General features: G+C 44.0%; 1 protein-coding gene across 4 annotated transcripts in view; it reads right to left on the minus strand.

The window, feature by feature from the left end:
- Nucleotides 1-26,295, minus strand: part of LOC106572778 (polypyrimidine tract-binding protein 3) — a 135,556-nt gene that overhangs the window by 57,542 nt on the left and 51,719 nt on the right. For all 4 annotated transcript variants that reach the window (XM_082957037.1, XM_082957035.1, XM_082957036.1 and 1 more), the window contains exons 2-3: nucleotides 16,259-16,331; nucleotides 8,000-8,169 (exon numbers count right to left, since the gene is read on the minus strand). In XM_082957037.1, the coding sequence (XP_082813163.1) occupies nucleotides 8,000-8,169; nucleotides 16,259-16,283 (195 nt within the window). In that variant the 5' untranslated portion in view covers nucleotides 16,284-16,331. The remainder of the gene's footprint in view (nucleotides 1-7,999; nucleotides 8,170-16,258; nucleotides 16,332-26,295) is intronic.

The following is a 26,295-nucleotide window of genomic DNA, read 5'->3' on the forward strand; positions in this document are numbered from 1 at the left end:
ATACAGGGGTACCGGTACAGAGTCAATGTGGAGGCTATATACAGGGGGTACCGGTACAGAGTCAATGTGGAGGCTATATACAGGGGGTACCGGTACAGAGTCAATGTGGAGGCTATATACAGGGTGTTACGGTACAGAGTCAATGTGGAGGCTATATACAGGGTATTACGGTACAGAGTCAATGTGGAGGCTATATACAGGGGGTACCGGTACAGAGTCAATGTGGAGGCTATATACAGGGTATTACGGTACAGAGTCAATGTGGAGGCTATATACAGGGGGTACCGGTACAGAGTCAATGTGGAGGCTATATACAGGGTATTACGGTACAGAGTCAATGTGGAGGCTATATACAGGGGTACCGGTACAGAGTCAATGTGGAGGCTATATACAGGGGGTACCGGTACAGAGTCAATGTGGAGGCTATATACAGGGGGTAACGGTACAGAGTCAATGTGGAGACTATATACAGGGGGTACCGGTACAGAGTCAATGTGGAGGCTATATACATGGGGTACCGGTACAGAGTCAATGTGGAGGCTATATACAGGGGGTACCGGTACAGAGTCAATGTGGAGGCTATATACATGGGGTACCGGTACAGAGTCAATGTGGAGGCTATATACAGGGTGTTACGGTACAGAGTCAATGTGGAGGCTATATACAGGGGGTACCGGTACAGAGTCAATGTGGAGGCTATATACAGGGGGTACCGGTACAGAGTCAATGTGGAGGCTATATACAGGGGGTACCGGTACAGAGTCAATGTGGAGGCTATATACAGGGAGGTACCGGAACAGAGTCAATGTGGAGGCTATATACAGGGGGTACCGGTACAGAGTCAATGTGGAGGCTATATACAGGGGGTACCGGTACAGAGTCAATGTGGAGGCTATATACAGGGGGTACCGGTACAGAGTCAATGTGGAGGCTATATACAGGGGGTACCGGTACAGAGTCAATGTGGAGGCTATATACAGGGGGTACCGGTACAGAGTCAATGTGGAGGCTATATACAGGGGGTACCGGTACAGAGTCAATGTGGAGGCTATATACAGGGGGTACCGGTACAGAGTCAATGTGGAGGCTATATACAGGGGGTACCGGTACAGAGTCAATGTGGAGGCTATATACAGGGGGTACCGGTACAGAGTCAATGTGGAGGCTATATACAGGGTGTTACGGTACAGAGTCAATGTGGAGGCTATATACAGGGGGTACCGGTACAGAGTCAATGTGGAGGCTATATACAGGGGGTACCGGTACAGAGTCAATGTGGAGGCTATATACAGGGGGTACCGGTACAGAGTCAATGTGGAGGCTATATACAGGGAGGTACCGGAACAGAGTCAATGTGGAGGCTATATACAGGGGGTACCGGTACAGAGTCAATGTGGAGGCTATATACAGGGGGTACCGGTACAGAGTCAATGTGGAGGCTATATACAGGGGGTACCGGTACAGAGTCAATGTGGAGGCTATATACAGGGGGTACCGGTACAGAGTCAATGTGGAGGCTATATACAGGGGGTACCGGTACAGAGTCAATGTGGAGGCTATATACAGGGGGTACCGGTACAGAGTCAATGTGGAGGCTATATACAGGGGGTACCGGTACAGAGTCAATGTGGAGGCTATATACAGGGGGTACCGGTACAGAGTCAATGTGGAGGCTATATACAGGGGGTACCGGTACAGAGTCAATGTGGAGGCTATATACAGGGGGTACCGGTACAGAGTCAATGTGGAGGCTATATACAGGGGGTACCGGTACAGAGTCAATGTGGAGGCTATATACAGGGGGTACCGGTACAGAGTCAATGTGGAGGCTATATACAGGGGGTACCGGTACAGAGTCAATGTGGAGGCTATATACAGGGGGTACCGGTACAGAGTCAATGTGGAGGCTATATACAGGCGGTACCGGTACAGAGTCAATGTGGAGGCTATATACAGGGGGTACCGGTACAGAGTCAATGTGGAGGCTATATACAGGGGGTACCGGTACAGAGTCAACGTGGAGGCTATATACATGGGGTACCGGTACAGAGTCAATGTGGAGGCTATATACAGGGGGTACCGGTACAGAGTCAATGTGGAGGCTATATACAGGGGGTACCGGTACAGAGTCAATGTGGAGGCTATATACAGGGGGTACCGGTACAGAGTCAATGTGGAGGCTATATACAGGGGGTACCGGTACAGAGTCAATGTGGAGGCTATATACAGGGGTACCGGTACAGAGTCAATGTGGAGGCTATATACAGGGGGTACCGGTACAGAGTCAATGTGGAGGCTATATACAGGGGGTACCGGTACAGAGTCAATGTGGAGGCTATATACAGGGTGTTACGGTACAGAGTCAATGTGGAGGCTATATACAGGGTATTACGGTACAGAGTCAATGTGGAGGCTATATACAGGGGGTACCGGTACAGAGTCAATGTGGAGGCTATATACAGGGTATTACGGTACAGAGTCAATGTGGAGGCTATATACAGGGGGTACCGGTACAGAGTCAATGTGGAGGCTATATACAGGGGGTACCAGTACAGAGTCAATGTGGAGGCTATATACAGGGGTACCGGTACAGAGTCAATGTGGAGGCTATATACAGGGGGTACCGGTACAGAGTCAATGTGGGGGCTATATACAGGGGGTACCGGTACAGAGTCAATGTGGAGGCTATATACAGGGTGTTACGGTACAGAGTCAATGTGGAGGCTATATACAGGGTATTACGGTACAGAGTCAATGTGGAGGCTATGTACAGGGGGTACCGGTACAGAGTCAATGTGGAGGCTATATACAGGGGGTACCGGTACAGAGTCAATGTGGAGGCTATATACAGGGGGTACCGGTACAGAGTCAATGTGGAGGCTATATACAGGGTGTTACGGTACAGAGTCAATGTGGAGGCTATATACAGGGTATTACGGTACAGAGTCAATGTGGAGGCTATATACAGGGGGTACCGGTACAGAGTCAATGTGGAGGCTATATACAGGGTATTACGGTACAGAGTCAATGTGGAGGCTATATACAGGGGGTACTGGTACAGAGTCAATGTGGAGACTATATACAGGGGGTACCGGTACAGAGTCAATGTGGAGGCTATATACAGGGTATTACGGTACAGAGTCAATGTGGAGGCTATATACAGGGGGTACCGGTACAGAGTCAATGTGGAGGCTATATACAGGGGGTACCGGTACAGAGTCAATGTGGAGGCTATATACAGGGGGTACCGGTACAGAGTCAATGTGGAGGCTATATACAGGGGGTACCGGTACAGAGTCAATGTGGAGGCTATATACAGGGGGTACCGGTACAGAGTCAATGTGGAGGCTATATACAGGGTGTTACGGTACAGAGTCAATGTGGAGGCTATATACAGGGGGTACCGGTACAGAGTCAATGTGGAGGCTATATACAGGAGGTACCGGTACAGAGTCAATGTGGAGGCTATATACAGGGTATTACGGTACAGAGTCAATGTGGAGGCTATATACAGGGGGTACCGGTACAGAGTCAATGTGGAGGCTATATACAGGGGGTACCGGTACAGAGTCAATGTGGAGGCTATATACAGGGGGTACCGGTACAGAGTCAATGTGGAGGCTATATACAGGGGGTACCGGTACAGAGTCAATGTGGAGGCTATATACAGGGGGTACCGGTACAGAGTCAATGTGGAGGCTATATACAGGGTGTTACGGTACAGAGTCAATGTGGAGGCTATATACAGGGGGTACCGGTACAGAGTCAATGTGGAGGCTATATACAGGGTATTACGGTACAGAGTCAATGTGGAGGCTATATACAGGGGGTACCGGTACAGAGTCAATGTGGAGGCTATATACAGGGGGTACCAGTACAGAGTCAATGTGGAGGCTATATACAGGGGTACCGGTACAGAGTCAATGTGGAGGCTATATACAGGGGGTACCGGTACAGAGTCAATGTGGAGGCTATATACAGGGGGTACCGGTACAGAGTCAATGTGGAGGCTATATACAGGGTGTTACGGTACAGAGTCAATGTGGAGGCTATATACAGGGTATTACGGTACAGAGTCAATGTGGAGGCTATATACAGGGGGTACCGGTACAGAGTCAATGTGGAGGCTATATACAGGGTATTACGGTACAGAGTCAATGTGGAGGCTATATACAGGGGGTACCGGTACAGAGTCAATGTGGAGGCTATATACAGGGGGTACCGGTACAGAGTCAATGTGGAGGCTATATACAGGGGGTACCGGTACAGAGTCAATGTGGAGGCTATATACAGGGTATTACGGTACAGAGTCAATGTGGAGGCTATATACAGGGGGTACCGGTACAGAGTCAATGTGGAGGCTATATACAGGGTATTACGGTACAGAGTCAATGTGGAGGCTATATACAGGGGGTACCGGTACAGAGTCAATGTGGAGGCTATATACAGGGGGTACCGGTACAGAGTCAATGTGGAGGCTATATACAGGGGGTACCGGTACAGAGTCAATGTGGAGGCTATATACAGGGTATTACGGTACAGAGTCAATGTGGAGGCTATATACAGGGGGTACCGGTACAGAGTCAATGTGGAGGCTATATACAGGGGGTACCGGTACAGAGTCAATGTGGAGGCTATATACAGGGGGTACCGGTACAGAGTCAATGTGGAGGCTATATACAGGGGGTACCGGTACAGAGTCAATGTGGAGGCTATATACAGGGGGTACCGGTATAGAGTCAATGTGGAGGCTATATACAGGGTGTTACGGTACAGAGTCAATGTGGAGGCTATATACAGGGGGTACCGGTACAGAGTCAATGTGGAGGCTATATACAGGAGGTACCGGTACAGAGTCAATGTGGAGGCTATATACAGGGTATTACGGTACAGAGTCAATGTGGAGGCTATATACAGGGGGTACCGGTACAGAGTCAATGTGGAGGCTATATACAGGGGGTACCGGTACAGAGTCAATGTGGAGGCTATATACAGGGGGTACCGGTACAGAGTCAATGTGGAGGATATATACAGGGTGTTACGGTACAGAGTCAATGTGGAGGCTATATACAGGGGGTACCGGTACAGAGTCAATGTGGAGGCTATATACAGGAGGTACCGGTACAGAGTCAATGTGGAGGCTATATACAGGGTATTACGGTACAGAGTCAATGTGGAGGCTATATACAGGGGGTACCGGTACAGAGTCAATGTGGAGGCTATATACAGGAGGTACCGGTACAGAGTCAATGTGGAGGCTATATACAGGGTATTACGGTACAGAGTCAATGTGGAGGCTATATACAGGGGGTACCGGTACAGAGTCAATGTGGAGGCTATATACAGGGGGTACCGGTACAGAGTCAATGTGGAGGCTATATACAGGGGGTACCGGTACAGAGTCAATGTGGAGGCTATATACAGGGGGTACCGGTACAGAGTCAATGTGGAGGCTATATACAGGGGGTACCGGTACAGAGTCAATGTGGAGGCTATATACAGGGGGTACCGGTACAGAGTCAATGTGGAGGCTATATACAGGGGGTACCGGTACAGAGTCAATGTGGAGGCTATATACAGGGGGTACCGGTACAGAGTCAATGTGGAGGCTATATACAGGGGGTACCGGTACAGAGTCAATGTGGAGGCTATATACAGGGGGTACCGGTACAGAGTCAATGTGGAGGCTATATACAGGGTGTTACGGTACAGAGTCAATGTGGAGGCTATATACAGGGGGTACCGGTACAGAGTCAATGTGGAGGCTATATACAGGAGGTACCGGTACAGAGTCAATGTGGAGGCTATATACAGGGTATTACGGTACAGAGTCAATGTGGAGGCTATATACAGGGGGTACCGGTACAGAGTCAATGTGGAGGCTATATACAGGGGGTACCGGTACAGAGTCAATGTGGAGGCTATATACAGGGGGTACCGGTACAGAGTCAATGTGGAGGCTATATACAGGGGGTACCGGTACAGAGTCAATGTGGAGGCTATATACAGGGGGTACCGGTACAGAGTCAATGTAGAGGCTATATACAGGGGGTACCGGTACAGAATCAATGTGGAGGCTATATACAGGGGGTACCGGTACAGAGTCAATGTAGAGGCTATATACAGGGGGTACCGGTACAGAGTCAATGTGGAGGCTATATACAGGGGGTACCGGTACAGAGTCAATGTGGAGACTATATACAGGTGGTACCGGTACAGAGTCAATGTGGAGGCTATATACAGGGGGTACCGGTACAGAGTCAATGTGGAGGCTATATACAGGGGGTACCGGTACAGAGTCAATGTGGAGGCTATATACAGGGTGTTACGGTACAGAGTCAATGTGGAGGCTATATACAGGGGGTACCGGTACAGAGTCAATGTGGAGGCTATATACAGGGGGTACCGGTACAGAGTCAATGTGGAGGCTATATACAGGGGGTACCGGTACAGAGTCAATGTGGAGTCTATATACAGGGGGTACCGGTACAGAGTCAATGTGGAGGCTATATACATGGGGGGTACCGGTACAGAGTCAATGTGGAGGCTATATACAGGGGGTACTGGTACCAAGTCAATGTGGAGGCTATATACAGGGGGTACCGGTACAGAGTCAATGTGGAGGCTATATGCAGGGGGTACCGGTACTGAGTAAATGTGCGGGGGTACAGGTTAGTCGAAGTAATTTGTACATGTAGGTAGGGGTGAAGTGACTATGCATAGATAATAAACAGCGAGTAGCAGCAGTGTAAAAACAAAAGGGGGGGGGGTCAAAAGTCAATGTAAATAGTCCGGTGGCCATTTTATTAACTGTTCAGCAGTGTGATGACTTGGGGGTAGAAGCTGTTAAGGAGCCTTTTGGTCCTAGACTTGGTGCTTTGGTACTGCTTGCCGTGCGGTATCAGAATGAACAGTCTATTATTTGGGTGACTGGAGTATCTGACAATTTTATGGGCCTTCCTCTGACACCGCCTGGTATAGAGGTCCTGGATGACGGGAAGCTTGGCCCAGTGATGTACTGAACCGTACTCACTACGCTCTGTAGCTCTTTACGGTCAGATGCCGAGCAGTTGCCATACCAGGCAGTGATGCAACCAGTCAGGATGCTCTCGATGGTGCAGCTGTAGAACGTTTTGAGGATCTAAGGAGCCATGACAAATCTTTTCAGTCTCCTGTGGGGGAATAGGTTTTGTCGTGCCCTCTTCACGACTGCCCTGGTGTGTTTGGACCATGATTGTTCGTTGGTGATGTGGACACCAAGGAACTTGAAACTCTCGACCCGCTCCACTACAGCCCCGTCAATGTTAATGGGGGCTTGTTCAGCCCTCCTTTTCCTGTAGTCCACGATCAGCTCCTTGGTCTTGCTCACGTTGAGGGAGAGGTTGTTGTCCTGGCACCACACTGCCAGGTCTCTGACCTCCTCCCTATAGGCTGTCTCGTCGTTAAGGGAGAGGTTGTTGTCCTGGCACCACACTGCCAGGTCTCTGACCTCTCTATAGGCTGTCTCATCGTTGAGGGAGAGGTTGTTGTCCTGGCACCACACTGCCAGGTCTCTGACCTCCTCCCTATAGGCTGTCTCGTCGTTTAGGGAGAGGTTGTTGTCCTGGCACCACACTGCCAGGTCTCTGACCTCCTCCCTATAGGCTGTCTCATCGTTGAGGGAGAGGTTGTTGTCCTGGCACCACACTGCCAGGTCTCTGACCTCCTCCTATAGGCTGTCTCGTCGTTAAGGGAGAGGTTGTTGTCCTGGCACCACACTGCCAGGTCTCTGACCTCCTCCCTATAGGCTGTCTCGTCGTTGTCCGTGATCAGGCCTATCGCATGATCTTGACACTAGATATACATCCCAAATGGCACCCTATTCCCTATAATAAAACCCCTATGGGCCCTTGTCAAAAGTGCACTATTGTGGGCCCTGACCTATATAGTACACTACTTTTGACCAGGGTCGATAGGGCTCTATCTGGTTTTAACCTGGTTGGAGAATGTTTGTTCCTACCTGGTTTTTCCCTTTCAGCATCAACAGGTTGGTGACTCTACCGAATGGGACTCCTAGAGAGATGAGCTCAGCCTCAGACACCTCGATGGGAACCTTGCGGACGTGGAGCACTCGGGAAGGACCACAGGGAGAACGATCTCCTTTAAACTGTCTGCTATCGTTGCCATTAGCTGTAGGAGGAGGAGGAGGAGGAGGAAGAGAGAGAGAGAGAGAGAGAGAGAGAGAGAGATCGACAAAGAATTTGAAAACAAACCCAATTTTGATAAATTTGATACATCGATCCCATTTAGCCAGGCAGCAGATCCCATTTAACCAGGCAGGTCCCATTTAACCAGCCAGCAGATCCCATTTAACCAGGCATCAGATCCCATTTAACCAGGCAGGTCCCATTTAACCAGCCAGCAGATACCATTTAACCAGCCAGGCAGATCCCATTTAACCAGCCAGCAGATCCCATTTAACCAGGCAGCAGATCCCATTTAACCAGGCAGCAGATCCCATTTAACCAGCCAGCAGATCCCATTTAACCAGCCAGCAGATCCCATTTAACCAGCCAGGCAGATCCCATTTAACCAGCCAGGCAGATCCCATTTAACCAGGCAGATACCATTTAACCAGGCAGGTCCCATTTAACCAGGCAGCAGATCCCATTTAACCAGGCAGCAGATCCCATTTAACCAGCCAGCAGATCCCATTTAACCAGGCAGCAGATCCCATTTAACCAGCCAGCAGATCCCATTTAACCAGGCAGCAGATCCCATTTAACCAGACAGATGCCATTTAACCAGGCAGGTCCCATTTAACCAGGCAGATCCCATTTAACCAGGCAGATACCATTTAACCAGGCAGCAGATACCATTTAACCAGGCAGCAGATCCCATTTAACCAGCCAGCAGATACCATTTAACCAGGCAGATCCCATTTAACCAGGCAGATCCCATTTAACCAGGCAGGTCCCATTTAACCAGGCAGATCCCATTTAACCAGGCAGGTCCCATTTAACCAGGCAGATCCCATTTAACCAGGCAGATCCCATTTAACCAGGCAGATCCCATTTAACCAGGCAGGTCCCATTTAACCAGGCAGAGACCATTTAACCAGCCAGCAGATCCCATTTAACCAGCCAGCAGATCCCATTTAACCAGGCAGATCCCATTTAACCAGCCAGCAGATCCCATTTAACCAGCCAGCAGATCCCATTTAACCAGGCAGATCCCATTTAACCAGCCAGCAGATCCCATTTAACCAGGCAGATCCCATTTAACCAGGCAGATCCCATTTAACCAGGCAGGTCCCATTTAACCAGGCAGATCCCATTTAACCAGGCAGCTACCATTTAACCAGGCAGCAGATCCCATTTAACCAGGCAGCAGATACCATTTAACCAGCCAGCAGATACCATTTAACCAGGCAGATCCCATTTAACCAGGCAGATCCCATTTAACCAGGCAGGTCCCATTTAACCAGGCAGATCCCATTTAACCAGGCAGGTCCCATTTAACCAGGCAGATCCCATTTAACCAGGCAGATCCCATTTAACCAGGCAGATCCCATTTAACCAGGCAGGTCCCATTTAACCAGGCAGAGACCATTTAACCAGCCAGCAGATCCCATTTAACCAGCCAGCAGATCCCATTTAACCAGGCAGATCCCATTTAACCAGCCAGCAGATCCCATTTAACCAGCCAGCAGATCCCATTTAACCAGGCAGATCCCATTTAACCAGGCAGGCAGAGACCATTTAACCAGCCAGCAGATCCCATTTAACCAGGCAGATCCCATTTAACCAGGCAGATCCCATTTAACCAGGCAGGTTCCATTTAACCAGGCAGATCCCATTTAACCAGGCAGATCCCATTTAACCAGGCAGATCCCATTTAACCAGGCAGATCCCATTTAACCAGCCAGGCAACTCCTCCTACTCCTACTACTACTCCCCCTCCTACTCCTACTCCCCCTTCTACTCCTACTACTACTACTACTAGTACTACTACTACAACTACTACTCCTACTACTCATACTCCTAGTACTACTACTCCTACAACTCCTGCTACTACCACTCCTACTATTACTAGTACTACTACTACCACTCCTACTACTACTCCTACTATTACTACTATTACTAGTACCCCTACTCCTCCTACTCCTACTACTCCTCCTACTCCTACTACTCCTTCTACTCCTACTACTCCTACTACTCCTACTACTCCTCCTACTCCTACTACTCCTACTACTCCTCCTACTCCTATTATTACTAGTACTACTACTACCACTCCTACTACTACTTCTACTATTACTACTATTACTAGTACCCCTACTCCTCCTACTCCTCCTACTCCTCCCACTCCTCCTACTCCTACTACTCTTCCTACTACTACTACTCCTACTACTCCTACTACTCCTCCTACTCCTACTACTCCTCCTATTCCTACTACTCCTACTACTCCTCCTACTCCTACTACTCCTCCTACTCCTACTACTCCTACTACTCCTACTACTCCTCCTACTCCTACTACTCCTCCTATTCCTACTACTCCTACTACTCCTCCTACTACTCCTCCTACTCCTACTACTCCTACTACTCCTCCTACTCCTACTACTCTTCCTACTACTACTACTCCTACTACTCCTACTACTCCTCCTACTCCTACTACTCCTCCTATTCCTACTACTCCTACTACTCCTCCTACTCCTACTACTCCTCCTACTCCTCCTACTCCTACTACTCCTCCTATTCCTACTACTCCTACTACTCCTCCTACTCCTACTACTCCTCCTACTCCTACTACTCCTCCTACTCCTACTACTCCTCCTACTCCTACTACTCCTACTACTCCTCCTACTCCTACTACTCCTACTACTCCTACTACTCCTCCTACTCCTACTACTCCTCCTACTCCTACTACTCCTCCTACTACTCCTCCTACTCCTACTACTCCTACTACTCCTACTACTCCTCCTACTCCTACTACTCCTCCTACTCCTACTACTCCTCCTACTCCTACTACTCCTCCTACTACTCCTCCTACTCCTACTACTCCTACTACTCCTCCTACTCCTACTACTCTTCCTACTACTACTACTCTGACTGAAGCAGGTCTAAACAATCTGTCGAATCAAACAGGCCTCTCCCCCGAGGCAACCATGACACAGTACGGTGGCTATAGAGAGCTAGGGAAGTCATAGCTGATTGGGTATGTTAGACCACATTAGAGAACACTATCTAACCCTGTACCTATACACTATCTAACCCTGTACCTATACACTATCTAACCCTGTACCTATACACTATCTAACCCTGTACCTATACACTATCTAACCCTGTACCTATACACTATCTAACCCTGTACCTATACACTATCTAACCCTGTACCTATACACTATCTAACCCTGTACCTATACACTATCTAACCCTGTACCTATACACTATCTAACCCTGTACCTATACACTATCTAACCCTGTACCTATACTCATATAGGGAAGTCATAGCTGATTGGGTATGTTAGACCACATTAGAGAGGAACCAATGACAGGCAGACACAAGGGAAGAGGGGAAAGTATAGCCTGTGCTCCTCTGACAAGGTATTCAGAGAATGTCCTCAGCAGAGATGACAAGGTATTCAGAGAATATCCCCATCAGAGATGACAAGGTATTCAGAGAATGTCCTCAGCAGAGATGACAAGGTATTCAGAGAATGTCCTCAGAAGAGATGACAAGGTATTCAGAGAATGTCCTCAGAAGAGATGACACGGTATTCAGAGAATGTCCTCAGCAGAGATGACAAGGTATTCAGAGAATGTCCTCAGCAGAGATGACAAGGTATTCAGAGAATGTCCTCAGCAGAGATGACAAGGTATTCAGAGAATGTCCTCAGAAGAGATGACAAGGTATTCAGATAATGTCCTCAGCAGAGATGACAAGGTATTCAGAGAATGTCCTCAGCAGAGATGACAAGGTATTCAGAGAATATCCCCAGCAGAGATGACAAGGTATTCAGAGAATGTCCTCAGAAGAGATGACAAGGTATTCAGAGAATGTCCTCAGCAGAGATGACAAGGTATTCAGAGAATGTCCTCAGAAGAGATGACAAGGTATTCAGAGAATGTCCTCAGCAGAGATGACAAGGTATTCAGAGAATGTCCTCAGAAGAGATGACAAGGTATTCAGAGAATGTCCTCAGAAGAGATGACAAGGTATTCAGAGAATGTCCTCAGCAGAGATGACAAGGTATTCAGAGAATGTCCTCAGAAGAGATGACAAGGTATTCAGAGAATGTCCTCAGCAGAGATGACAAGGTATTCAGAGAATGTCCTCAGAAGAGATGACAAGGTATTCAGAGAATGTCCTCAGCAGAGATGACAAGGTATTCAGAGAATGTCCTCAGAAGAGATGACAAGGTATTCAGAGAATGTTCCCAGCAGAGATGACAAGGTATTCAGAGAATGTCCTCAGCAGAGATGACAAGGTATTCAGAGAATGTCCTCAGAAGAGATGATAAGGTATTCAGAGAATGTCCTCAGCAGAGATTACAAGGTATACAGAGAATGTCCTCAGCAGAGATGACAAGGTATTCAGAGAATATCCCCATCAGAGATGACAAGGTATTCAGAGAATGTCCTCAGCAGAGATGACAAGGTATTCAGAGAATATCCCCATCAGAGATGACAAGGTATTCAGAGAATGTCCCCATCAGAGATGACAAGGTATTCAGAGAATGTCCCCATCAGAGATGACAAGGTATACGGAGAATGTCCTCAGAAGAGATGACAAGGTATTCAGAGAATGTCCTCAGAAGAGATGACAAGGTATTCAGAGAATGTCCTCAGAAGAGATGACAAGGTATTCAGAGAATGTCCTCAGCAGAGATGACAAGGTATTCAGAGAATGTCCTCAGAAGAGATGACAAGGTATTCAGAGAATGTCCTCAGAAGAGATGACAAGGTATTCAGAGAATGTCCTCAGCAGAGATGACAAGGTATTCAGAGAATGTCCTCAGAAGAGATGACAAGGTATTCAGAGAATGTCCTCAGAAGAGATTGGTTATTAGAGCGTAAATAACATGGACATATCAGCTATGTTCCGGGGATTCCAAGGTGTCCTGGCAACACTAAAAGGGGGCGGATCCTGCTGTATGGCATGATAGACTGGCTCATAACCTACCTGCCGCAAGGCTGTAAAGACTGTCAGAGCTAAGTTATTAGTGAAAGTCAACAGGGCCACCATGCAAATGATAAGCAAATAGTGTCAACTCACTAGCTCATGCAGTTTGCATTGGGATGTGTTAGTATGTAGTCAGGCCTCGGTAGAAACAGACTGTCTGGGTGTGTTAGTATGTAGTCAGGCCTCAGTAGAAACAGACAGTCTGGGTGTGTTAGTATGTAGTCAGGCCTCAGTAGAAACAGACAGTCTGGGTGTGTTAGTATGTAGTCAGGCCTCGGTAGAAACAGACAGTCTGGGTGTGTTAGTATGTAGTCAGGCCTCAGTAGAAACAGACTGTCTGGGTGTGTTAGTATGTAGTCAGGCCTCAGTAGAAACAGACTGTCTGGGTGTGTTAGTATGTAGTCAGGCCTCGGTAGAAACAGACTGTCTGGGTGTGTTAGTATGTAGTCAGGCCTCAGTAGAAACAGACTGTCTGGGTGTGTTAGTATGTAGTCAGGCCTCAGTAGAAACAGACAGTCTGGGTGTGTTAGTATGTAGTCAGGCCTCAGTAGAAACAGACTGTCTGGGTGTGTTAGTATGTAGTCAGGCCTCAGTAGAAACAGACAGTCTGGGTGTGTTAGTATGTAGTCAGGCCTCAGTAGAAACAGACAGTCTGGGTGTGTTAGTATGTAGTCAGGCCTCGGTAGAAACAGACTGTCTGGGTGTGTTAGTATGTAGTCAGGCCTCGGTAGAAACAGACTGTCTGGGTGTGTTAGTATGTAGTCAGGCCTCAGTAGAAACAGACTGTCTGGGTGTGTTAGTATGTAGTCAGGCCTCAGTAGAAACAGACTGTCTGGGTGTGTTAGTATGTAGTCAGGCCTCAGTAGAAACAGACAGTCTGGGTGTGTTAGTATGTAGTCAGGCCTCGGTAGAAACAGACTGTCTGGGTGTGTTAGTATGTAGTCAGGCCTCAGTAGAAACAGACAGTCTGGATGTGTTAGTATGTAGTCAGGCCTCAGTAGAAACAGACTGTCTGGGTGTGTTAGTATGTAGTCAGGCCTCAGTAGAAACAGACTGTCTGGGTGTGTTAGTATGTAGTCAGGCCTCGGTAGAAACAGACAGTCTGGATGTGTTAGTATGTAGTCAGGCCTCAGTAGAAACAGACAGTCTGGGTGTGTTAGTATGTAGTCAGGCCTCAGTAGAAACAGACAGTCTGGGTGTGTTAGTATGTAGTCAGGCCTCAGTAGAAACAGACTGTCTGGGTGTGTTAGTATGTAGTCAGGCCTCAGTAGAAACAGACAGTCTGGATGTGTTAGTATGTAGTCAGGCCTCAGTAGAAACAGACAGTCTGGGTGTGTTAGTATGTAGTCAGGCCTCGGTAGAAACAGACAGTCTGGGTGTGTTAGTATGTAGTCAGGCCTCAGTAGAAACAGACTGTCTGGGTGTGTTAGTATGTAGTCAGGCCTCAGTAGAAACAGACTGTCTGGGTGTGTTAGTATGTAGTCAGGCCTCAGTAGAAACAGACTGTCTGGGTGTGTTAGTATGTAGTCAGGCCTCGGTAGAAACAGACTGTCTGGGTGTGTTAGTATGTAGTCAGGCCTCAGTAGAAACAGACAGTCTGGGTGTGTTAGTATGTAGTCAGGCCTCAGTAGAAACAGACTGTCTGGGTGTGTTAGTATGTAGTCAGGCCTCAGTAGAAACAGACAGTCTGGGTGTGTTAGTATGTAGTCAGGCCTCAGTAGAAACAGACTGTCTGGGTGTGTTAGTATGTAGTCAGGCCTCAGTAGAAACAGACTGTCTGGGTGTGTTAGTATGTAGTCAGGCCTCAGTAGAAACAGACTGTCTGGGTGTGTTAGTATGTAGTCAGGCCTCAGTAGAAACAGACTGTCTGGGTGTGTTAGTATGTAGTCAGGCCTCAGTAGAAACAGACTGTCTGGGTGTGTTAGTATGTAGTCAGGCCTCGGTAGAAACAGACAGTCTGGGTGTGTTAGTATGTAGTCAGGCCTCAGTAGAAACAGACTGTCTGGGTGTGTTAGTATGTAGTCAGGCCTCAGTAGAAACAGACAGTCTGGGTGTGTTAGTATGTAGTCAGGCCTCGGTAGAAACAGACTGTCTGGGTGTGTTAGTATGTAGTCAGGCCTCAGTAGAAACAGACAGTCTGGGTGTGTTAGTATGTAGTCAGGCCTCAGTAGAAACAGACTGTCTGGGTGTGTTAGTATGTAGTCAGGCCTCGGTAGAAACAGACAGTCTGGATGTGTTAGTATGTAGTCAGGCCTCAGTAGAAACAGACTGTCTGGGTGTGTTAGTATGTAGTCAGGCCTCGGTAGAAACAGACAGTCTGGGTGTGTTAGTATGTAGTCAGGCCTCAGTAGAAACAGACTGTCTGGGTGTGTTAGTATGTAGTCAGGCCTCAGTAGAAACAGACACAGAGTCTTGGATCTGTTCTATAACACATCATATGATGTGAGGGAAGCTTCCCATCTGATAGCCATACCCATCCATTTCCTGTCTGAGAGCCTGTGTGTGTGTGTGTGTGTGTGTGTGTGTGTGTGTGTGTGTGTGTGTGTTAGTGTGTGTGTGTGTGTGTCCATTACAGAAGATGGGATCTTAGTTAATCTCTTTAAAAGCCAATAAGATCAGTCAACAGCACAATTAGATTAATCTCCTCTCTGTCAGCCAACCAGAGGTTACCAGCACGTTACCATGGAAACACAGGGTCAAGGAAGTGGAACGGACCAATCAGGAGCTGCTCTTTTTAACTCACTTGTTATGCGTTGTATTCTGCATCACCGTCTCCAGGGGAACCTCCTGGGTAGCACTGCATTATAACCAGTAACCAATGCTTTATGGGACCAACGAGGCTACACGATAACGCCCTTACCTTAGGCCAGCTGGGTCGCATACTATGGGCCGGGATGAAATCCCACCGTGTCAACAACGCAGCTTTCATTAAAGGAAATCTCCGATCGAGCCGTTATCTACGCAGCATTTACCGTGAATGCCGTCTCCAAAAACCCCAATGAGGGATGGGATGGAATCCCAGCTTACAGTACGTGTACACAGATCCAGGGTAGAGGTCGGAGGTATGTTGACGGGGATGGTGAGAGAGCAGACGTACCTGTGGATGGAGTAGAAGTGCTCATGGTAGTACGGCCGCACAGGACAGCAGAAGAAAGAGGCAGAACAGATCCCTGTTGACAGACAAGACAGGACAGAGACGTTAGGTTACTGTTACTCCCTGGTGGCAGACAGGACAGAGATGCTAGGTAACTGTTACTCCCTGGTGACAGACAGGACAGAGACGTTAGGTTACTGTTACTCCCTGGTGGCAGACAGGACAGAGATGCTAGGTAACTGTTACTCCCTGGTGGCAGACAGGACAGAGACGTTAGGTAACTGTTACTCCCTGCTGACAGACAAGACAGGACAGAGACGTTAGGTAACTGTTACTCCCTGCTGACAGACAGGACAGAGATGTTAGGTTACTGTTACTCCCTGCTGATAGACAAGACAGGACAGAGATGTTAGGTTACTGTTACTCCCTGCTGACAGACAGGACAGAGACGTAAGGTTAATGTTACTCTCACCGGCCCCTCCTCATGTCGACTAGCTTAGCAAATCAACATAACAAACAGAGACTGAAGGACAAATACTATAGAGATTGATGGACTAATAGATTAGACTGATGGACTAATAGTATAGACACTGATGGACTAATAGTATAGAGACTGATGGACTAATAGTATAGAGACTGATGGACTAATAGATTAGACTGATGGACTAATAGTATAGAGACTGATGAACTAATACTATAGAGACTGATGGACTAATAGGTTAGACTGATGGACTAATAGCACAGAGACTGATGGACTAACAGTATAGAGACTGATGGACTAATAGATTAGACTGATGGACTAATAGTATAGAGACTGATGGACTAATAGTATAGAGACTGATGGACTAATAGTATAGAGACTGATGGACTAATAGTATAGAGACTGATGAACTAATACTATAGAGACTGATGGACTAATAGTATAGAGACTGATGGACTAATAGATTAGACTGATGGACTAATAGTATAGAGACTGATGGACTAATAGATTAGACTGATGGACTAATAGTATAGACACTGATGGACTAATAGTATAGAGACTGATGGACTAATAGTATAGAGACTGATGGACTAATAGATTAGACTGATGGACTAATAGGTTAGACTGATGGACTAATAGCACAGAGACTGATGGACTAACAGTATAGAGACTGATGGACTAATAGATTAGACTGATGGACTAATAGTATAGAGACTGATGGACTAATAGTATAGAGACTGATGGACTAATAGTATAGAGACTGATGGACTAATAGTATAGAGACTGATGAACTAATACTATAGAGACTGATGGACTAATACTATAGAGACTGATGGACTAATAGCATAGAGACTGATGGACTAATAGATTAGACTGATGGACTAATAGATTAGACTGATGGACTAATAGTATAGAGACTGATGGACTAATACTATAGAGACTGATGGACTAATAGTATAGAGACTGATGGACTAATAGTATAGAGACTGATGGACTAATACTATAGAGACTGATGGAAAAATAGTATAGAGACTGATGGACTAATACTATAGAGACTGATGGACTAATAGTATAGAGACTGATGGACTAATAGATTAGACTGATGGACTAATAGTATAGAGACTGATGGACTAATAGTATAGAGACTGATGGAGTAATAGTATAGAGACTGATGGACTAATAGTATAGAGACTGATGGACTAATACTATAGAGACTGATGGACTAATACTATAGAGACTGATGGACTAATACTATAGAGACTGATGGACTAATAGTATAGAGACTGATGGACTAATAGATTAGACTGATGGACTAATAGTATAGAGACTGACGGACTAATAGTATAGAGACTGATGGACTAATAGTATAGAGACTGATGGACTAATACTATAGAGACTGATGGACTAATAGTATAGAGACTGATAGACTAATAGATTAGACTGATGGACTAATACTATAGAGACTGATGGACTAATAGTATAAAGACTGATGGACTAATAATACAGAGACTGATGGACTAACAGTATAGAGACTGATGGACTAATAGATTAGACTGATGGACTAATAGTATAGAGACTGATGGACTAATAGTATAGAGACTGATGGACTAATAGTATAGAGACTGATGGACTAATAGTATAGAGACTGATGAACTAATACTATAGAGACTGATGGACTAATACTATAGAGACTGATGGACTAATAGCATAGAGACTGATGGACTAATAGATTAGACTGATGGACTAATAGATTAGACTGATGGACTAATAGTATAGAGACTGATGGACTAATACTATAGAGACTGATGGACTAATAGTATAGAGACTGATGGACTAATAGTATAGAGACTGATGGACTAATACTATAGAGACTGATGGAAAAATAGTATAGAGACTGATGGACTAATACTATAGAGACTGATGGACTAATAGTATAGAGACTGATGGACTAATAGATTAGACTGATGGACTAATAGTATAGAGACTGATGGACTAATAGTATAGAGACTGATGGACTAATAGTATAGAGACTGATGGACTAATAGTATAGAGACTGATGGACTAATACTATAGAGACTGATGGACTAATACTATAGAGACTGATGGACTAATACTATAGAGACTGATGGACTAATAGTATAGAGACTGATGGACTAATAGATTAGACTGATGGACTAATAGTATAGAGACTGATGGACTAATAGTATAGAGACTGATGGACTAATAGTATAGAGACTGATGGACTAATACTATAGAGACTGATGGACTAATAGTATAGAGACTGATAGACTAATAGATTAGACTGATGGACTAATAGTATAGAGACTGATGGACTAATACTATAGAGACTGATGGACTAATACTATAGAGACTGATGGACTAATAGTATAGAGACTGATGGACTAATAGTATAGAGACTGATGGACTAATACTATAGAGACTGATGGACTAATACTATAGAGACTGATGGACTAATAGTATAGAGACTGATGGACTAATAGTATAGAGACTGATGGACTAATACTATAGAGACTGATGGACTAATAGTATAGAGACTGATGGACTAATACTATAGAGACTGATGGACTAATAGTATAGAGACTGATGGACTAATAGTATAGAGACTGATGGACTAATAGATTAGACTGATGGACTAATAGTATAGAGACTGATGGACAAATAGTATAGAGACTGATGGACTAATAGTATTGAGACTGATGGACTAATAGTATAGAGACTGATGGACTAATAGTATAGAGACTGATGGACAAATACTATAGAGACTGATGGACTAATAGTATAGAGACTGATGGACTAATAGATTAGACTGATGGACTAATAGTATAGAGACTGATGGACTAATACTATAGAGACTGATGGACTAATAGTATAGAGACTGATGGACTAATAGTATAGAGACTGATGGACTAATAGTATAGAGACTGATGGACTAATAGTATAGAGACTGATGGACTAATACTATAGAGACTGATGGACTAATACTATAGAGACTGATGGACTAATAGTATAGAGACTGATGGACTAATAGTATAGAGACTGATGGACTAATACTATAGAGACTGATGGACTAATACTATAGAGACTGATGGACTAATAGTATAGAGACTGATGGACTAATAGTATAGAGACTGATGGACTAATACTATAGAGACTGATGGACTAATAGTATAGAGACTGATGGACTAATAGTATAGAGACTGATGGACTAATACTATAGAGACTGATGGACTAATAGTATAGAGACTGATGGACTAATAGTATAGAGACTGATGGACTAATAGATTAGACTGATGGACTAATAGTATAGAGACTGATGGACAAATAGTATAGAGACTGATGGACTAATAGTATAGAGACTGATGGACTAATAGTATAGAGACTGATGGACTAATAGTATAGAGACTGATGGACAAATACTATAGAGACTGATGGACTAATAGTATAGAGACTGATGGACTAATAGATTAGACTGATGGACTAATAGTATAGAGACTGATGGACTAATACTATAGAGACTGATGGACTAATAGTATAGAGACTGATGGACTAATAGTATAGAGACTGATGGACTAATACTATAGAGACTGATGGACTAATAGTATAGAGACTGATGGACTAATAGTATAGAGACTGATGGACTAATAGTATAGAGACTGATGGACTAATAGCATAGAGACTGATGGACTAATACTATAGAGACTGATGGACTAATAGTATAGAGACTGATGGACTAATAGATTAGACTGATGGACTAATAGTATAGAGACTGATGGACTAATAGTATAGAGACTGATGGACTAATAGATTAGACTGATGGACTAATAGTAAAGAGACTGATGGACAAATAGTATAGAGACTGATGGACTAATAGATTAGACTGATGGACTAATAGTATAGAGACTGATGGACTAATAGATTAGACTGATGGACTAATAGTATAGAGACTGATGGACTAATAGATTAGACTGATGGACTAATAGTATAGAGACTGATGGACTAATAGTATAGAGACTGATGGACTAATAGATTAGACTGATGGACTAATAGTATAGAGACTGATGGACTAATAGATTAGACTGATGGACTAATAGTATAGAGACTGATGGACTAATAGATTAGACTGATGGACTAATAGTATAGAGACTGATGGACTAATAGATTAGACTGATGGACTAATAGTATAGAGACTGATGGACTAATAGTATAGAGACTGATGGACTAATAGATTAGACTGATGGACTAATAGATTAGACTGATGGACTAATAGCATAGAGACTGATGGACTAACAGTATAGAGACTGATGGACTAATATATTAGACTGATGGACTAATAGTATAGAGACTGATGGACTAATAGATTAGACTGATGGACTAATAGTATAGAGACTGATGGACTAATAGCATAGAGACTGATGGACTAATAGATTAGACTGATGGACTAATAGTATAGAGACTGATGGACTAATAGCATAGAGACTGATGGACTAATAGTATAGAGACTGATGGACTAATAGATTAGACTGATGGACTAATAGTATAGAGACTGATGGACTAATAGTATAGAGACTGATGGACTAATAGATTAGACTGATGGACTAATAGTATAGAGACTGATGGACTAATAGTATAGAGACTGATGGACTAATAGTATAGAGACTGATGGACTAATAGTATAGAGACCAGTGCCATTAGGCTCTGGTCTAAAGTAGTGCACTACATAGGGAATAGGGTGCCATTAGGCTCTGGCCTAAAGCAGTGCACTATATAGGGAATGGGGTGCCATTAGGCTCTGGTCTAAAGTAGTGCACTACATAGGGAATAGGATGCCATCAGGTTCTGGTCTAAAGTAGTGCACTACATAGGGAATAGGGTGCCATTAGGCCCTGGTCTAAAGTAGTGCACTACATAGTGAATAGGGTTCTATTAGGCTCTGGTCTAAAGTAGTGCACTACATAGGGAATAGGGTGCCATTAGGCTCTGGTCTAAAGTAGTGCACTACATAGGGAATAGGATGCCATCAGGCTCTGGTCTAAAGTAGTGCACTACATAGGGAATAGGGTGCCATTAGGCCCTGGTCTAAAGTAGTGCACTACATAGTGAATAGGGTTCTATTAGGCTCTGGTCTAAAGTAGTGCACTACATAGGGAATAGGGTGCCATTAGGCTCTGGACTAAAGTAGCTTAATTTAATGTGGATCACACCAGCTAACAGGATGTGTTGTGTCATTTAATATGGATCACACCAGCTAACAGGATGTGTTGTTGTGTCATTTAATATGGATCGCACCAGCTAACAGGATGTGTTGTCATGTCATTTAATATGGATCACACCAGCTAACAGGATGTGTTGTCATGTCATTTAATATGGATCACACCAGCTAACAGGATGTCCATTCGCTCCATTCCAGGTATGATTATAAGCCCGTCCTCCAATCAGCAGCTCCAACTGATGCCTGAATATTTACATACAACCACAAGCCACTACCAAATAATCACATATTTAGATTTTGATGATTTAATCAACATACATCATGTTATCTCTTTGGAGTGCAATATCCTGTTGCTAAAAAAAAAAAAAAAAAATTGGGCATGCCTATAAGTTGGGCAATTAAAGGCAAATAGGGCTATTGTTAAATTTGATTGTGTTCGATGAAAGTGATAAACTTTTCAAACATTATTGGCAAGTGACTTGATACCTACTGTGCCAAAGAGATTTAGGGTTTGTTGAACGGAAGTGACGAGTGTGTTGATATAATGGTAATATTATCAAAATTCCACTTCTAACAAGCATCAGATGTTGGTAAAAAAAAAAAGGTAAAAAAAAAAGGTGACGCATGCCAAACTTTTTAGCGCTACAACATTTGATGCCCAGTCACATTCACTGTGGTTGTCTGAACTGTGCTGTAGAGTTCACAGCTGGCGATGCCTCGTCGTGATTGGCTATTGCCCATCATTTGTAATGATGTCATTGAGCGTCATCACCATCTTTCCTTTCCTCCAACTGCCGTGATTTCCAGCTGAGATAAAGTCTTAGGGAGTTGATTTTACTCCTGGCTCAGAGTTTGTCTAGGAAGTGTCAACATCCTAAAACCTACTCTGAACAGTGTCTTAATCACCATCACCCTAAAACCTACTCTGAGCAGTGTCTTAATAACATCACCCTAAAACCTACTCTGAGCAGTGTCTTAATAACATCACCCTAAAACCTACTCTGAACAGTGTCTTAATAACATCACCCTAAAACCTACTCTGAACAGTGTCCTATCATCACCCTAAAACCTACTCTGAGCAGTGTCTTAATAACATCATCCTAAAACCTACTCTGAACAGTGTCTTATCATCACCCTAAAACCTACTCTGAACAGTGTCTTAATAACATCATCCTAAAACCTACTCTGAACAGTGTCTTAATAACATCATCCTAAAACCTACTCTAAACAGTGTCTTAATAACATCACCCTAAAACCTACTCTGAACAGTGTCTTAATAACATCATCGTAAAACCTACTCTGAACAGTGTCTTAATAACATCATCCTAAAACCTACTCTGAGCAGTGTCTTAATAACATCACCCTAAAACCTACTCTGAGCAGTGTCTTAATAACATCATCCTAAAACCTACTCTGAGCAGTGTCTTATCATCATCCTAAAACCTACTCTGAGCAGTGTCTTATCATCACCCTAAAACCTACTCTGAGCAGTGTCTTAATAACATCACCCTAAAACCTACTCTGAGCAGTGTCTTAATAACATCATCCTAAAATCTACTCTGAGTAGTGTCTTATCATCATCATCCTAAAACCTACTCTGAACAGTGTCTTATCACCATCATCCTAAAACCTACTCTGAGCAGTGTCTTAATAACATCATCCTAAAACCTACTCTGAACAGTGTCTTATCATCATCCTAAAACCTACTCTGAACAGTGTCTTATCATCACCCTAAAACCTACTCTGAACAGTGTCTTAATAACATCATCCTAAAACCTACTCTGAACAGTGTCTTAATAACATCATCCTAAAACCTACTCTGAGCAGTGTCTTAATAACATCACCCTAAAACCTACTCTGAGCAGTGTCTTAATAACATTATCATAAAACCTACTCTGAGCAGTGTCTTAACAACATCACCCTAAAACCTACTCTGAGCAGTGTCTTAATAACATCATCCTAAAATCTACTCTGAGTAGTGTCTTATCATCATCATCCTAAAACCTACTCTGAACAGTGTCTTATCATCACCCTAAAACCTACTCTGAACAGTGTCTTAAAAACATCATCCTAAAACCTACTCTGAACAGTGTCTTAATAACATCATCCTAAAACCTACTCTGAGCAGTGTCTTAATAACATCACCCTAAAACCTACTCTGAGCAGTGTCTTAATAACATCATCCTAAAACCTACTCTGAGCAGTGTCTTAATAACATCACCCTAAAACCTACTCTGAGCAGTGTCTTAATAACATCATCCTAAAATCTACTCTGAGTAGTGTCTTATCATCATCGTAAAACCTACTCTGAGCAGTGTCTTAATAACATCATCCTAAAATCTACTCCGAGTAGTGTCTTATCATCATCATCCTAAAACCTACTCTGAACAGTGTCTTATCATCACCCTAAAACCTACTCTGAACAGTGTCTTAATAACATCATCCTAAAACCTACTCTGAGCAGTGTCTTAATAACATCACCCTAAAACCTACTCTGAGCAGTGTCTTAATAACATCATCCTAAAACCTACTCTGAGCAGTGTCTTAATAACATCACCCTAAAACCTACTCTGAGCAGTGTTTTAATAACATCATCCTAAAATCTACTCTGAGTAGTGTCTTATCATCATAGTAAAACCTACTCTGAACAGTGTCTTAATAACACCATCCTAAAACCTACTCTGAACAGTGTCTTAATAACATCATCCTAAAACCTACTCTGAGCAGTGTCTTATCACCATCATCCTAAAACCTACTCTGAGCAGTGTCTTAATAACATCACCCTAAAACCTACTGTGAGCAGTGTCTTATCACCATCATCCTAAAACCTACTCTGAGCAGTGTCTTCTCACCACCCTAAAACCTACTCTGAGCAGTGTCTTAACATCATCCTAAAACCTACTCTGAGCAGTGTCTCATCATCACCCTAAAACCTACTCTAAACAGTGTCTTAATAACATCATCCTAAAACCTACTTTGAGAAGTGTCTTATCATCACCCTAAAACCTACTCTGAACAGTGTCTTAATAACATCATCCTAAAACCTACTCTGAGCAGTGTCTTATCATCACTCTAAAACCTACTCTGAACAGTGTCTTAATAACATCACCCTAAAACCTACTCTGAGCAGTGTCTTAATAACATCATCCTAAAACCTACTCTGAACAGTGTCTTAGTAAAATCATCCTAAAACCTACTCTGAGCAGTGTCTTAATATCATCCTAAAACCTACTCTGAGCAGTGTCTTATCATCACCCTAAAACCTACTCTGAGCAGTGTCTTATCATCACCCTAAAACCTACTCTGAACAGTGTCTTAATACCATCGTCCTAAAATCTACTCTTAACAGTGTCTTAACATCATCCTAAAACCTACTCTGAACAGTGTCTTATCATCATCCTAAAACCTACTCTTAGCAGTGTATTATCATCATCCTAAAACCTACTATGAGCAATGTCTTATCACCATCCTAAAACCTACTCTGAGCAGTGTCTTAATAACATCATCCTAAAACCTACTCTGAACAGTGTCTTAATAACATCACCCTAAAACCTACTCTGAACAGTGTCTTAATAACATCATCCTAAAACCTACTCTGAACAGTGTCTTAGTAACATCATCCTAAAACCTACTCTGAACAGTGTCTTAATAACATCATCCTAAAACCTACTCTGAACAGTGTCTTAATACCATCGTCCTAAAATCTACTCTTAACAGTGTCTTAACATCATCCTAAAACCTACTCTGAACAGTGTCTTATCATCATCCTAAAACCTACTCTGAGCAGTGTATTATCATCATCCTAAAACCTACTCTGAGCAGTGTCTTAATAACATCATCCTAAAACCTACTCTGAGTAGTGTCTTATCATCATCCTAAAACCTACTCTGAACAGTGTCTTAATAACATCATCCTAAAACCTACTCTGAACAGTCTCTTAATACCATCATCCTAAAACCTACTCTGAGCAGTGTCTTATCATCATCCTAAAACCTACTCTGAGCAGTGTCTTATCATCATCCTAAAACCTACTATGAGCAGTGTCTTATCACCATCCTAAAACCTACTCTGAGCAGTGTCTTAATAAGACCATCCTAAAACCTACTCTGAGCAGTGTCTTAATAACATCATCCTAAAACCTACTCTGAGCAGTGTCTTATCATCATCATCCTAAAACCTACTCTGAGCAGTGTCTTATCATCACCCTAAAACCTACTCTGAGCAGTGTCCTATCATCACCCTAAAACCTACTCTGAGCAGTGTCTTAATAACACCATCCTAAAACCTACTCTGAGCAGTGTCTTAATAACATCACCCTAAAACCTACTC

This window comes from Salmo salar, chromosome 01 (genome assembly GCF_965601325.2).
Source record: "Salmo salar chromosome 01, fSalSal1, whole genome shotgun sequence".
Classification (NCBI taxonomy): Eukaryota; Metazoa; Chordata; class Actinopteri; order Salmoniformes; family Salmonidae; genus Salmo; species Salmo salar.